This window comes from Poecilia latipinna, unplaced genomic scaffold (assembly GCF_001443285.1).
Source record: "Poecilia latipinna isolate Pla-1442-1.1 unplaced genomic scaffold, P_latipinna-1.0 Scaffold4378, whole genome shotgun sequence".
In the NCBI taxonomy this organism is placed as follows: Eukaryota; Metazoa; Chordata; class Actinopteri; order Cyprinodontiformes; family Poeciliidae; genus Poecilia; species Poecilia latipinna.
The window spans coordinates 9054-24915 of record NW_015116994.1 but is presented as its reverse complement, the minus strand read 5'-3'; the positions used below and the strand labels follow the sequence as shown (position 1 = coordinate 24915).

The 15862-nt window shown below is 43.6% G+C and overlaps 1 protein-coding gene and 1 long non-coding RNA gene across 3 annotated transcripts; one reads left to right on the top strand and one right to left on the bottom strand.

The window, feature by feature from the left end:
- Nucleotides 1-6: 6 nt before the first annotated feature.
- Nucleotides 7-8363, bottom strand: LOC106942557 (actin, cytoplasmic-like). Of its 2 annotated transcripts, XM_015025877.1 has the most exons (9): nt 8089-8363; nt 2566-2690; nt 2368-2496; nt 2008-2118; nt 1834-1918; nt 1591-1752; nt 1320-1511; nt 1040-1221; nt 7-757 (listed from the first exon to the last, which is right to left on the bottom strand). In XM_015025877.1, exons 2-9 carry the CDS (start codon nt 2686-2688, stop codon nt 614-616), a joined length of 1128 nt encoding a protein of 375 aa, XP_014881363.1. In that variant the 5' UTR covers nt 2689-2690; nt 8089-8363; the 3' UTR covers nt 7-613. The 2 variants fall into 2 exon arrangements, with proteins under 2 accessions (XP_014881363.1, XP_014881364.1); XM_015025878.1 differs by lacking the exon at nt 8089-8363 and having other exon boundaries at nt 2566-2796.
- Nucleotides 3462-4472, top strand: LOC106942558 (uncharacterized). Its single transcript, XR_001423653.1, has 3 exons — nt 3462-3548; nt 3735-3737; nt 4461-4472. It is a non-coding gene; the product is annotated as an uncharacterized LOC106942558 (long non-coding RNA).
- Nucleotides 8364-15862: the final 7499 nt, after the last annotated feature.

The following is a 15862-nucleotide window of genomic DNA, read 5'->3' as shown; positions in this document are numbered from 1 at the left end:
TTTATCAGCTATCCATGATTTTCATTCTTCCAAACTGCTTCAAACTGGTTCCTGAACCGCACAGAGCTCTGCTGACCTCTGACCTCTGACCCAGGGCATCAAACAGCAGATTCTGATTATAAACATTGGCACGTTTCATATAATATCTTCAAACTCTTACAAAACAGACATTAACAGTTTCAATACCAAAACATTTGTTACACTCAACATTTTCTGATTAGTTTTCTACTTCATTGGTTATAATGAACGAAAACATTTTCAGATGAATATATGACTTACACACTTGTTAAGACTGTGATTTAAAATAAAACTTACTGATTAGACTAATTTTAATCAAAGTGTGGTCATTATATCTAAGAAAAAATATTCTACTGATCAGATTATTGATTAAATCATAAATCTAAATCTAACCTACATTGAGGCCTACTCAAAACAATCATGATCAATCTAATGTTTCCACATGTGCTACGGTTAAACATCACTAAAAGTAGAATAATCAAACTAAAATGTCCAACAGAATGTTTGAGTCCGTTTACAACAGATGAACCAGACGGCCTCCCAGCTGGATGCAGCAGCTGAAAATCAGGCGCCTCTCTGGGACAGGGAGGACGCTTCAGAAGCACTTGTGGTGGACGATGGTTGAGCCGAATTCATTGTACTCCTGCTTGCTGATACATATCTGTTGGAAGGTGGAGAGATTGGCCAGGATGGAGCCGCCGATCCAGACCGAGTACTTCCTCTCTGGTGGAGCTATGACCTACGCACAATGAAACGACAAGGTCAAGAAAAAGATCCAAGCTTGAGAGGAAATCTTAAATGATCCATGTTCTAGATTTGCCATCAAGATTAAAGTCTGCAGGTTTGTTGTTGGTCAAGTTTCATTTCTCCATTCTCTGTAGGACATTATCAACTTGTTTCAAAATAACCACCTGCAACAGCTGCATTAGGTTTCTGGATGACCTTCGACCTGTGAACTCATCCAGGTATACTGCAAGAGGTATTACTCAGGCAGGTCTGTGGGCACCAAGGACCATCATACCTTGACTTTCATGCTGGATGGGGCCAGGTCAGTGATCTCCTTCTGCATGCGGTCAGTGATTCCAGGGAACATGGTGGTTCCGCCGGAAAGGACAGTGTTGGCGAACAGATCCTTACGGATGTCCACGTCACACTTCATGATGCTGTTGTAAGTTGTTTCATGAATACCATCAGACTCCATTCCTAAAGAAAACAGGTACAGGTCACTGAAGTTTGGGACCAGAAGTTCACTGAATGCTACTAAAGAGATTTCAGCGTTTGATCATCTACTCATTACAGACCGATGAAAGATGGCTGGAAGAGCGCCTCTGGGCAGCGGAAACGCTCGTTGCCAATGGTAACGACTCGGCCGTCAGGAAGCTCATAGCTTTTCTCCAGGGAAGAGGAAGAAGCTGCCATCTGCATCTCCTGCTCAAAGTCTAGAGCCACATAGCAGAGCTTCTCCTTGATGTCGTGCACAATCTCACGCTCAGCTGGAAGTCAGAATAAAAAGGTCATAGAAGAGCACAAGGTCAAGCCTTAAAGGTTGGTTTAATTCTGACTGAGCCGTACAAGTGGTAGTGAAGCTGTAGCCTCTCTCTGTGAGGATCTTCATCAGGTAGTCTGTCAGATCTCTGCCAGCCAGATTCAGATGCAGGACGGCGTGAGGAAGAGCGTGGCCTTCATAGATCGGCACAGTGTGGCTGACACCATCACCAGAGTCTATCACAGTACCTGAGAGATTAAAGTGCAAGTCAGTAAACGAAGCAATCATGAGTCACTTCAGAAGCCGACTCTGTTTCATGATTCCCTGACCTGTGAGACGACCGGAGGCGTACAGCGACAGGACAGCCTGGTTGGCCACATAGATGGCAGGAGAGTTGAACGTCTCAAAGATGATCTGGAACAGGAAGAGGATTCGTCTCACTTCTCTTTACAGATAAAGTAGAAGAAAGTCTCTCCTCTGAACTGGGTCGGGTCAGAACTCACCTGGGTCATCTTCTCCCTGTTGGCTTTGGGGTTGAGAGGAACTTCTGTCAGTAGGACCGGATGTTCCTCCGGAGCGACATGGAGCTCGTTGAGGAAGGTGTGATGCCAGATCTGAAGAGTTCAGGTTGACCACAAGTCAAGACAGTACGGCCATTATGAAGGACAAAATGCCAAGATTTTAATGGCTTTACATTTGGGCAACAGTCTTTGTATCAGCACTTTCAGCTACTGAGCTTTAAACCCAGCCACGTTTCTCTGCTACAGTCACTGATAAACCCAGAGCATCAGAACCAAACTAAGTTCAGTGTTGGAACCAATAGCATCATGTTAACAGACAAAGTGATCTCAGCTTTAACTCACCTTCTCCATGTCGTCCCAGTCGGTGATGATCCCGCGCTTGATGGGAGACTTCAGGGTCAGGAGGCCTTTCTTGCTCTGGGCCTCGTCTCCCACAAAGCTGTCCTTCTGGCACATTCCCACCATCACACCCTGCACACAAAGTCAGTCAAACTGCTAGACCATCACACCTGAGACTGATGAAGGTGTTCCAGTTCCTACCTGGTGTCTGGGTCGCCCAACAATGGAGGGGAAAACGGCACGAGGAGCATCATCCCCTGCAAACCCAGCCTTGGACACACCGGAGCCGTTGTCAACAACGAGAGCAGAGATATCATCCTCCATTTCTGAAGAGAAACAAAACAGACTGTCTTCTTCCCACAAACCTCAGCGGGGTTTAGCCTGAAGTCAGCCAGGATGTGAGCAGTGATGAACGTAGGAAAACCTTCCACCACACCCAAGTCGTGGTGGACTTACAGCTAAGCTAAAAGCGAACCCTTTCCGTTTGCCGCTTCCCTCCATCTTGCTTGCTAATGTAGAATGCATTTTATTATCATTATACAAGTTTACAACGAAATTAAAAGCCCTATTTCCAGTGCAGACATGTACATTAAAAAGAAGTGCACGTAAAATGTATATATACAAAAATTTACCAAATTTAAAAATACAGAATATGAATAAATACAAAATACATATAAATATTGCACAGAGGTAGTGTTGTTGCACAGTGTAAATATTGCACAGTAAATATCACAGTGGTTATACTGGAGGTAGGTACCGGGGAAGGTAGGGAGAGGGGGAGGAAATAAGTCAGTGCATGTGTGAATTTAGGATTGTTACAGCGTTTGGGAAGAAACTGGTTTTAAATCTGCTTGTCCTTGTCCTAAAGCACCTGTAGTGCTTCCCGGAGGGCAGCAGGTCAAACAGTTTGAAGCCAGGGTGGGAGTTGTCCTTCAGGATGTGTTTTGCTCTGTTAAGGCACCATGAGGTGTAAATGTCCAGCATGGAGGGGAGAGGGCAGCCAAGGATTCGCTGTGCTGCTTTGACAACCTTCTGAAGCCTCTCCCTGTCTGCCACAGTGCAGCTACCGTACCATACTATGATACAGTACGTCAGCAAGCTCTCAATGGATGAGCGGTAGCAGGTCAGCAGCCGTTTGGGGTCCAGATTGTGCTTTCCAAGCACTCTCAGGAAGTGTGATCGCTGTGATGTTTTCTTTCCAGCCGATGCCAGCTGTAATGAGGACGCCAAGGAACTGGAATGAGTGGACCCTTTCTACACACTCGCCATTGATGTAAAAGGGAGCTGGGTCAGTGCAGTGCTTCCTGAAATTGTCAATGATCTCTTTGGTTTTCTTGGTGTTCAGAACAAGATTGTTCGCTGAACACCAGGCTGTCAGTTTCAGGATCTCCTGTCTGTAGGCTGTTTCATCTCCCTTTAAGGTTAGTCCAACTACTGTGGTGTCATCAGCAAAATTGACAATGAGGTTATTGTTGTGGGTCGGACTGCAGTCATGGGTGTAGAGGCAGTACAGCAGGAAGCTCAGCACACAGCCCTGTGGAGGGGCCGGTGCTCAGCATACGAGTAGAGGGGAGGTGTGGGCCAAGTCTCACAGTCTGGGACCGATTGGTGAGGAAGTCTTTTATCCAGGTGCATGTAAGAGGGGGGAGACCAAGGGTGACCAGTTTGGTTTGGAGAATATCCGGAATTATAGTATTAAAAGCTGAGCTGTAATCCACAAAGAGCATTTGGACATAGCTCTCCTGTGCTCCAGGTGGCTCAGTGCAAAGTGGAGAGCTAAGGCTATGGCGTCCTCTGTGGATCTGTTTGTTTGATATGCGAACTGGTGCCGGTCGAAGTCAAAGGTAGGTAGTCTTTGATGTGCGGGAGAACAAGTCTCTCGAAGCACTTCATGATTACTGGAGTGAGGGCCACAGGGCGGTAATCATTTATGCTGTTGATTGGAGACTTCTTCGGCATTGGGACAATAATGGTTGATTTTAAGCAGGACGGGATAACTGCCTGGGGCAGAGAGAGGTTGAAGATTCTGGTAAAGATGGGAGCAAGTTGATATGCACATGTTCTGAGCACCTTGCTAGGTATTCTGTCTGGACCAGTAGCCTTTTTGGGGTTCACTGCCAGGACCACAATCCCTTGAAAGCAAAATGAACTACCTGAAACTGAATTTAACCACCAAAAGGAAAACAACAAACTGCTGCATTCTCATTTTCTGCGAGATATGGCTAAACTCATCTGAACCTGATAATGCCATCAGTCTGGAGGGGCTAACAAAGTTTAGAGCTGACAGGAGCCATGCTCTTACTGGTAAATCCAAGGGAGGTGGTGTTTGCATAGGCCATCAGGCTCGAAACATCTGCTGTGTGAAAATCCCTGGGAAAGGTCATCATATGAAAAGCTGGAGGACCTGACAACATTCCAGCAAGGCTGATCAAAGAATGTGCAGACCATCTAGCCCATGTGCTCACGGACATCTTCAACAGTGCTGCACCAGACCATTGTCCCCTCATGTTTTAAGTCAGTTGTTATTATTCCAGTCCCCAAGAAACCAACCATCACATGTCTCAATTACTTTCGACCCATTGCATTAACATCTATCATCATGAAGTGCTTCGAGAGAGTAGTTAAGGATCACATAATTTCTATACTGCCTCCATCATTTGACCCTTTCCAGTTTGCATACAAACCTAATCGCTCGACTGAAGATGGCATCTCCACTGCTCTTCATCTGAGCCTGGTACATCTGGAGAAAAGAAACACCCACGTACAGATGCTGTTTTTGGACTTCAGCTCAGCATTTAATACGATCATCCCCCAGGACTTGGTATGCAAACTGGTCCCCTTGGGCTTCATACTCCACTGTGCAACTGGCTGCTGGACTTCCTCACCGACAGAACTCAGTCTGTCCGTGTGGGTAATAACACCTCCAACGCCATTTCTTTGAACACTGGTTCCCCCCAGGGCTGTGTCCTGACACCCCTGCAGTTTATCCTGATGACCCACGACTGTAGTCCCAGGTTTAACACCAACCACATCAAGAAATATGCAGACGACACAATAATTATGGGACACATTCAGGATGACAATGAAGTGAACTACAGAAAAGAGGTACAACATCTTGTGGACTGGTGCAGAATGAACAACCTGCTCCTGAACGTCAACAAGACAAAATAGATCGTTGTCGACTTCAGAAGGTCCCGACTGAACCACACACCTGCCCTCATTAACGACAAAGCATTGGAGATCGTCAGCAGCACTAAGTTCCTGGGGGTTCACATTACAGACAACTTCAGTTGAACAACTCACGTCACTTCACTGGTGAAAAAGGCACAGCAGCGCCTGCACTTTCTGAGAAGAATGAGAAGAGCTTCCCTCCCTCCTTCCTTCCTCTTCACCTTCTATAGAGGAACCATTGAGAGCTTGCTGACCAGGAGTATCTCCATCTGGTCTGGGAGCTGCAAGGCCTCAGACTGGAAGTCTCTGTAAAGAGAGGTGAAGACAGCAGAGAGGACCATTGGGCTCCACTCCCCCCTATCCATACCATTCCCTACAGATGCTGCATTCCCAGAGCAAACCAGATCTTCTCTGACTCCACCCATCCTCTCCAGGGTCTGTTCATCCGGTTGGCATCTGGCAGGAGATTCCTAGCATCCGCTGTAGAACAACCAGACTCAGAAATAGCTGTCTCCCACTGGCCATCAGATTGCTCAACAATCCCATCACTAAAACTGCTTGAAAATACTAGGTGATATATATTTAGCAATACATTATTATTTGTTTATTATGTAATTATAGGCACACTTGTGTTTCTGTGTGTGCTCTGGTGGCCAAGCGATGACATTTCATTGCCAATTTTACTTTTGTTTCTTTGTGCAACGACAATAAAATAAGTATCTCTAACTTCCTGCCTGGTTCCTTCAGTCAGAGCTGTTGAGTGGAACCAGCTGGGCAGAGGAACCCACACTCAATTCAGAACATATCATATTGACCAGTCAAACTTTATTTTCAGATATCTCCAGTTAGAGCTTGAATTACACAGCTTTTCTATTTACGATGTCTTAAATTATCATTCTGACTATTCAGAGTGACGTTACTCATATCTTGAACATGGGTTTTGCATAATCAAAACGTCCCTGACTTTCACAGCATTTTGAAAGCTTAATAAAACAATGAAAAGTAGAAAAAAGGGAAACATGTTTGAAAACGCACTGCTTTCATCTTGAAAATTGGTTGACAGCACTATTAAGATTTTCAAAGCGGTTTGCTGGAAATGAATAAACAGGAAATTCTTTGCAGATTTCTGAAGCAGTCTCAAAATCCAAGATGTTTTGCGTTCTCTGCATATCCAACATTGCCAAGTTCTTTCAACGTTGTGGCTTTTACTGACAATTTTGTGCAGGAAACATAAAATTCTGCAGGCTGTTTGGAGAGCACAAAGGGGCTTCCACGCAATTCTTAGTTCAGATAGCTAATAATGTAATTTTGACTATTCATAAGTTTGACATATATTAAATTATAATAATGGATATGTGTCCCATCAAATGACGGATCCGGTGACATCATTTGAGATATCTTGAGAGGAATTTTGACTCATCAAAATGTAATTGAAGATATGGTGATTTATTTTTCTTACTAGTCAGAATATAAATGCAGATATCTTCAGTTACCATTCTGGATAGTCAAAATGTAGTTTTGTCTAGTAAAAATGCATTTTTAGATATCTAGAATTTAATTACGGATAGTCAGGCGAAACCAAATTTATGATAAAACGGCCTGCCATACAGCAGAACCAGGAAGTTGAAACTTTGCAGTAAAATCAGCACGTTTGATTTCCATAGACATAATAAAAGAGTAGACCCACATTGGCTGCTCGGATCCAGAAATTACGGCGGCCATCTTGGAGCGGTTGTCCATCCTACCTACAGCAGAAGATGCCTCAGCACTGCAGGATATTTTGTTAAAATCGACCGACTGCTGTTGTCAGGGCTCGGGGGATAACTTTTCACAAGTGAGAATATTGTTTATATTGTGTGAATAGAATATTAATGTACTGTATCCATGTCCAACAGCGAAATGTCAGCTAATATTAGCTATAGTGCTTCGTGTAACACAATATGAAGACTAATATGAAGATTTTGTAAATCTTAGAAAGTTAAAATTATATTGTAATATTTATTTCTAAGATAGTGCTCTGGTGTCAGATAATCTAAATCAAACAATATATGTATGTCTGTAGACAAAGTCTTCATGAGGAAGGAGAAAAGTTTTGATAAAAATCAGGGTTTACTTATTTTGATCATAGCTGTAGTGATGATTTAAAAAAATGTTATAGTTTATTTAGCATATGACAGGAAAAAATTGTAAATGGATAAAAATGTAAATATTTAGCTCCACAATAAATAATTTGACTGAATTGAACAAATTTTACATTAATATTTTACAATAATATGTAATATTTTCTTTTTGAAGGAAGCAACAGAAAATTGTTGTGTTTGACTTTAACGTTGAGACCAGAGTCTGATACCAGGAAATAAAATCATGAATCAGCTGTTCATCTTTGATTACAGTTAATCAGTAATCTAATAATCCCTGTAGATTAACCAAACAGCAGAGATTAAACTTTGATCTGAAATCAGAAATGAATCTGTTCACTTCTGATTTCAGAGAGCAGAAACAAGAGGAAAGTTCCTGAAGACAAAGTTCAAGTAAAAACCAAAACAAACTCACAATTTATTCAAACGATCCAAAGAGTTGAATATCTGATCAACAAACTGAGACCCAACAGAACCACAGCAGAACCATTGATGTCACACCTGAACAGGTGAGTTTAAACAGAAAGTGTTATGAGGAGAAATGAGCCCAAACTAGTCTGACTGGTGAGTCTGACTGGAAATCAGAGGAAAGTTTACCTGTCTATGTCTGTCGTCGGCATTTTGAAACAAACTCCTGGGTTTCATAGATTTTAGTGCAACACAAACATTTTCTCTAAACTGACCTCAGAGCAGCTTCTGGTTCAGGATCAACGGCTCTGGACCGTTGATTTTTGCTCTTTTCACCATCTGGAAGATTCCAGCTCCACAGTTCTCATGTTGCATCCAAACTGCAGCAGCAGATCAGGAAATGAAGAGGGTGTACTTACTTTTGACCATGACTGTAGAGATGATTGATGGTAAAAAGAATTAATAGTATTAGTTTAATTAGCATGTCATAGAGGAAAAGTGCAAATTCATTTTCAAAGAGATATTTTCACCATGTTATTCATACATACATAAATGTCAGATAAAATAAATAAAAGAAAATTTTAACTAAATATTTATTTTCCCATCTAAAAATTGTAATTTTCTAAGCATTTCATTTTCCACTTTACATATTTAATTATCTATTTTCATTTGCAGTTAGGCAGTAGGATGCACCATCATGTCATGTTTTCAGTTTTGCTTCCATTCAGCAACAGTTGGTGAACAGGTTTAATCCAGTTTAATTGTTTTTCTTGCTACTAGCAGCAGAATGTGCAACAATGTGTCAGGTCTAGAAACTTAGAACAGTCATGAAACACAAATGAGAGAGGAGACGTGAATAAGGTTTTACTGGTGAGGAGAGCAACAGAAAAGAGATCTCAGTTACAATAAATTTCCTACTGCTCTGAGTCTCTTCTACCTCTTTTATTAGAGATTAGGTGCCCTGGTTACTCAGATTGAAACTGCCTATAGGGGTGGGGGAAATGCAGTCTCAATCACTTTCCAGTTCACATGAAGCATTATTATTAATTAGAAAACTGTGCATCGAGCCGCGCTTCAACTGATTCAGTTTATCAAGTTCCAGCCAGATAGGCCGAGCTGCAGCTCGTCACGTGAAGCAGGTCATCTAGTCCTTTCTCATGAGAGCGATTTCTCCTAAGGACGGGGAGAACAATCTGTTGTTAGAGATAATCGTGTTGCAGAAACAGTCTGTGAGAGTCGGTCAAAAGTTTTCAACACAGCAGTCAAAAGCTTTAACCGACATGGTAAAAAGCTAACACTTCAATGTAAGAGTGAAAACAACACATAACAACTCTAACATTTCCCTCCTGTTTTCTCACTGTTACATAAGTGTGAATTACCTAAAATCTAAGAAAAGGAAAAGGAACAATAAAATGCAAGTCATTTTTTTCTCCACAAAATATAAACACATGCTATAAAGAGAAATGTAATGTATAAAGGAAACAGCAGGAAAATCACTTGTTTCCACATTTTCAGTGTAGGAGTCAGTCATCAGATGATTTAATCTGTTTATCGGTTACAAGACATCATCATATAATCCTCTGTCCAGCGCGTCCCCAACTGGAACATTAATATTTTATATTAATATTCCAGTCTGTGTCAGAGGTTGGCCTGACCAGCTGATAGCTGATCACAGCAGGGTTAAACGTCTTTAGCATCATGCTATGACGTGCCACTTGGAAACAGTCCTTCCCACCGCGGACTGGTCCAGTTTTTTCTTTTGATGGCTTTTATGTGGACCCAGTCTCCTAGGTTGATGGGAATGGTTTCCTGGGGAGGTTGAGAATCAGAGGACAGTAAATTTGTATTTGACATCCTTCTGTTTCAGAGTCTTGACTACAATCCACTAATGTTTGTTCTTCATCTAATTTCTGTAAATCTGGACAGAACACAGGCAATGTGTATTGCCTGTGAAATTACCAGCAAGTATTTAACTGTGCTTATTCCTTTCTTCATCAACAACAAATCCTGTGATTTTGGTTACATTTGATTCTTCGTTACCAAAGTTTTGATGGGGGAACCATATATTTTAGCTGCCTGAAATTACCTGTTCTCCCTATATTACATGGGAGCTAATTCCCATGTAATATAGGGAATTAACTCTATATTAAGTTAATTCCCTATATTACACATTTAGTGCTTAGTCCCTTAAGCATTAAATGTGCTTAGTCCCCTCTTCATCACCAACAAATCATGTGAATTTGGTAATATTTACTCTTAATTTGCCAAACTTACTTGTGGGAAACCAATATTTTAGCCACCTGCAATAATGTGTTCCCCCTACAAAGAATATGTTATTTCAGACAGCTAAAATGTTTGGTTCCGCCAAAATAACTTTGGCAAATAAAAAGCCAATGTCTCCAAACTTACATAATTGGAGAAATAAACACAGGTAAAGATGTGCTGGTTAGTTAATTTGTTCCCATGTTTTCAAACTTTCATGATTTATTGTTGATGATGAAAGGAATAAATACAGCTAAAGACTTGCAGGTAAATTAATTTCTTCCCATTTTATGGAGGGGGAACCGATTATTTCAGGCAACTGAAATATCCATTCTCTCCTTTTCTTCACCCATATCTTTTGGCCATTAAAAACAACACAAAACGGTGTAAGAAGACCTCCACACAAGACCTTGTTTATTTATTTTACGATTTTGTTATTGCTTCTTTTTTAAACAGCAGCCGATTAAAATGAATGTCACAACCTTGACATGATTATATGAGTTGTTTTTGTCTAGAAATCGATTAGAAGCACTGTGTAAATGGGATCCGCCTCTCTGGCTGCAATGCGCGCTCCCGACGCAGGTGGAATCCTTCCTTCCTCTTGGGATGCTTTTTCTTCCTGTTTTGATGCTTCCAGTTTGCCTCCACTGTCACTGTGTTGAACCCTGTGACTCTTGGTTCGCTGCCACAGGTGAGTCAGGCCTGCATCGTTCAACACACACAGACAATTTCAAAGACACGCATCATGGTTTAAGTTTGCAACCATGATGTGTCTTTGAAATTAATTTTAAAAATAATAATAAATTCAAAGTACTCTTTCTCGCTTGTGATATGTACTGGAAACTTGTCACAGTCTAGGTGACATGTTGTGAAATCTCTCTACTGCTCCAGTTTTCTACTCCCAAGGTCACTGTTGTGGTTTTATATAGTTATTATATACAGTTTCAGACATTTTAAAGTAATTTTGTGATCTTTGAAATATCTCAGAGCTTCTACTCAAAACATTATCCTGATAAAATGTTGCATTTTGATCCCATTCAAACGTCTTACTGAAAATCAATTTTATGTATGTTTCAGCATATATCTCCTTAAATATAGCTTCCCTTTTTGAAATGCAAATCCTAATTGCTCAGCTCAGATCACAGAATATAAATAACCAATAAAAGTTTAGATAAAAATAAAATAAAATTGACTTTTTTTGTCAAATATACAGTCATGGCCAAAAGTTTTGAGAATGATTCAAATGTTAATATTTACAAAGTCTACTGCTTCAGTTTTTATAATGGCAATTTGCATATACTCCAGAATGTTATAAAGAGTGATCAGCTTAACAGCAATTAATTGCAAAGTCAATATTTGCCTAGAAAATGAACAAAACACATTTCAACTTCATTGCAGCCCTGCCTTAAAAGGACCAGCTAACGTTGTTTCAGTGATTGCTTCATTAACACAGGTGTGGGTGTTGATGAGGACAGGGCTGGAGATCAATCTGTCATGATTAAGTAAGAATGACACCATTGGACACTTTAAAAAGAGGCTGGTGCTTGGCATCATTGTTTCTCTTCTGTGAACCATGGTTATCTCTAAAGAAACACATGCAGTCATCATTGCACTGCACAAAAATGGCCTAACAGGGAAGAGTATCGCAGCTAGAAAGATTGCACCTCAGTCAACCATCTATTGCATCATCAAGAACTTCAAGGAGAGAGGTTCCATTGTTGCCAAAAAGGCTCCAGGGTGCCCAAGAAAGACCAGCAAGTGCCAGGACCATCTCTTAAAAGTGTTTCAGATGCGGGATTGGGCTACCAGCAGTGCAGAGCTTGCTCAGGAATGGCACAGGCAGGTGTGAGTGCATCTGCACGCACTGTGAGGCGGAGACTCTTGGAGCAAGGCCTGGTCTCAAGGAGGTTAGAGGCCTGGATCTAGGGATAGGGGTGGACCCGAGGTTCCCATGTGTCTGGGGTTATAATAGAAAATGCCACGCCATGGCACTCGGTGCTGCCTAGGGTCAGCGACGACCAACATGGCCAGGGGGCGGCACTTGAATGGGGAACGGGGGATCAGTTTTAGCCATTCGGGCGGACGCGCAGTGTCGTCCCAGACACACTTGGAGGAGCTCTTGTATTGGTTTTGGGAGGGTCCGGGTTTTCCATTGTGCAGAGGGTTTCTCTGAGTTCGGGGGTGCGGCCGTTTGGGCTCATTCCGGACATGTGGAGCTAGGGTGAAAGGGAATTCGTTTCCAAAGGCGGGATGGAGGTGTGGGGGGGTCGGAAGCGACCGGGGGGGTCACCGGAGCCGTGAGGAATCACTTTAGCCATATGGGGACATTTGGTTATTTGATTTGGTTATTTGAAGAAATACGGGTTTGGGGGTCGATCCGTGACCCTGTGGGTGGGTGGTTCCAGCCATAAGTCGGCATGGGGTGGTGCTGCCCTATGTCTGCTAGTGTGACGGGGGCCAAAAAAATCTTTTGGAGCTCAGGTCCGGGGCGGGTGGCGTTTGGGCCGGTGGGGGAGGGTCCCGGGAATAAAAGGGGAGCGCTTTTGCCATCTGGAAGCCTTTGGTTGAGGAGCTATAGGGCAGCCACAAGGGAGCCGAAGGGTGTGCTGCCAGATGTCGCGCGTCTGCAGGCCGAAAGGTCAAGCTCCAGAGGTCACGGGTGGGTAGGAGGGGTACAGGCGGGTGTCCCGCCGCCCTCCGGGTGGTCGGGCGATGGTACCCCGCAGGTAGGGACCCAGCAGGAAGCGTTACTCTGAAGACAAAGCGTGGCGAGAAGTATCGGGAACCCCGAATGAGGGTGGGGTCGGGTTTTCGATCCGCCAAGGTCCCAGAGACGTGGGGTTCGGAGCAGAGGTCGGGCGGGGTACCGGTTACAAAAGCCCAGGGTCCGGTAGCGCCTGGAGCGGCCCGGTTCCGGAGAAGCGGGTTGCCATAAGTCGGCATGGGGCGGTGCTGCCCTATGTCTGCAAGTGTGATGGGGCCCTAAAAAATCTTTTGGAGCTTAGGTCCGGGCAGGGTGGCATTTGGTCCGGTGGGGGAGGGTCCCGGTAAGAAAGGGGGAGCGCTTTTGCCATCCGGAACCCTTTGGTTAAGGAGCTATAGGCCAGCCATAAGGGACCCTACGGTGGTGATGCCGGATGTCTGCGAGTGTGATACGGACACACAGAAGCATGGGATGATGCTGCCAAATGGCCTCGACCCGTTGAGCCGCGGTGTGCTCTGTCTTGGGTGTAAGGCCCCTCGACATACGGAATCATGCGGTGGTGCTCCCAAATGTCTGTCTTACCAGGGGCACGAGCCATAAGGAGACTTCCAGGGGTCCCACCGAATGTCTGAGCCTATGCCCGGGTCCGGGTGCACCGAGCCGGGTAGAGAGGGTCAGCCATTTGCTGGAACGGTTCAGCCATTCGGTGAAACGGGACTTGTGCCATTTCAACAAAGTCCCCAGCCATATGGAGACGTCCATGGGTCCCACCGAATGTCTGAGCCCCTGCCCGGGTTCCGGTGCCCCGATCCCGGGTAAAGAAGCTCCATAACCCCCCGGTTCTCCAGGACAGGGGCCAGCCCAGCGGAGGTGCAGGGACCGACCCCGGTTCCGGAGAACCATGCAGGGGTATTTTTGACAACTTGTCGCGGGGCTGAGGGAGGGTCCAGCCATTTGCTGGAACGGTCCAGCCATTTGGTCGAACGGGTCTTGTGCCATTTTAAAGTCCCCAGCCATAATGATACTTCCAGGAGTCCCACCAAATGTCTGAGCCTATGCCCGGGTCCGGGGAGGGCTTCCAGCCATTTGGTGGAACGGTCCAGCCGTTTGGTGGAACGGGGACTTGACCTACGGTTTTCGGGGCTATGGTTAGGGTTGAGCTCCCTGGAGGTCCCAGAGCCACGGGGTTTTTTGACCAGGGTAAGGCGGGGTCCCGGTAACGGAACCCCGGGTACGGAACCTCCTTGAGCGTTCCCGGTTCCGTACAACCGGACCCCGACATACGGAATCATGGGGTGGTGCTCCCAAATGGCTGCCTTACCAGAAGCACGAGACATAAGGAGACGTCCAGGGGTCCCACCGAATGTCTGAGCCTATGCCCGAATCCCGGGTAGGGTCCAGCCATTTGCTGGAACGGTCCAGCCATTTGGTGGACCGGGGACTTGGCCTAGGGTTTTCGGGGCTAGGGTTATCGGGGGTAGGGCAAGGGATAGGGTTAGAGGATAAATTAGGATTAGAGTGTGGTTTTTGAGTTCTTCGATGTTTTTAATGTTTACTAATGTCTGGATAATACCCGGACGGCGGAGTCCGGTGACGACAGGCACTTAAATTCCATAACAAAAGTATGTTTTTATCTTTTTTTAAAATCTTTTTTAATCTTTTTCTTCTTTGTTTCAAAATCTCTCTTTTTCCTAATGTTTATTCAATGTCACATGCTGTTCTTATTTTTTTCTTTAATTATTCAAAGCACCTTGAAATGCCTTGCTGCTGAAATGTGCTATACAAATACAATTTGATTGATTGATTGATTGATTGATTGATTGATTGATTGATATGGATGGTATGTTGCAATGTATTTATGTTTGAGTGGCATTATATGTGTATTTTAGTACTTCAAACGTTTTCTGTTGTTAGATATTTTTAGAACTAACGAAGGCTAAGCTAAGCTAAATTCTATGCTAAAATGATAAAACATATTATGTTTAGTTGCTTTCTTTTTACTTTATTAAATTTTAACAGTAATTAAAAAGGCAAATAATGTGATTATGTTTGTAAAAGATTATCTGTGTTTGTGGTGGATTGTAATTTTTATTTATTCATTTTCTTTGTAGAACCACACACTTAAACACACTGATTAAAGAACCAAACCATCCCCTGGCTTCATTATTGCCTCGGGGTTATCAAGGCATCTAATCGATCCGCACTCTGCGATTATCACTTTCATTACGAACCCAGATGTGCAAACAGCATTGTAACAACTGGAAACAGCAGAATAACATGTGGATCCTGGAATATTCCCAGCTTCCATCTTTAAAGGACTGGAGGAAGAAGAAATTTCTAAGGAATCATGTGTTAGAGTTTCACCAAAAACCAGTTTGGATCCGTGAAAACATATAGAGATTAACTATCTGTTCAACAGTGAGAGAGTTTCTGTGTCAGGAGGAAAATCTTTAGACTCAAATCAGCACAGAAACACTGAGGAAAGATAACTGAACCTCCAGAGCTTAAATCCAGGAATCAGAGGTTCAGTGAATGTGGTGTTGAAGGTGTGGAGGAGGATCAGTGAGTCAGAGGAGACTCTGTAGAAGGACAGAATGCCAGCAGGACAGTCCACATACACTGATACTCTGTTAGAGACGGAGGAGGAGGAGGAGGAGAGACGAGTTTCTATGTCATTGTGACAGACAGAGTAACCATCAATATCAGAGCAGCTCAGACTCCAGGAATGATCATTCAATCCAAACAAACAGTCTTTGCCTCCTTTTCTCTTGATTCTTCTGTAACTCACTGATATATCAACTCTTCCTCTCCACTC

What these genes read in the sequence shown, in the direction of transcription:
- LOC106942557 (XM_015025877.1), bottom strand. Translation starts at nt 2,688, where the DNA reads ATGGAGGATGATATCTCTGCTCTCGTTGTTGACAACGGCTCCGGTGTG. An exon ending in CGCCTCCGGTCGTCTCACAG is followed by an intron (nt 1,753 to 1,833) that starts GTCAGGGAATCA and finishes TTAATCTCTCAG; the next exon opens with GTACTGTGATAGACTCTGGT. An exon ending in CATCCAGCATGAAAGTCAAG is followed by an intron (nt 758 to 1,039) that starts GTATGATGGTCC and finishes CATTGTGCGTAG; the next exon opens with GTCATAGCTCCACCAGAGAG.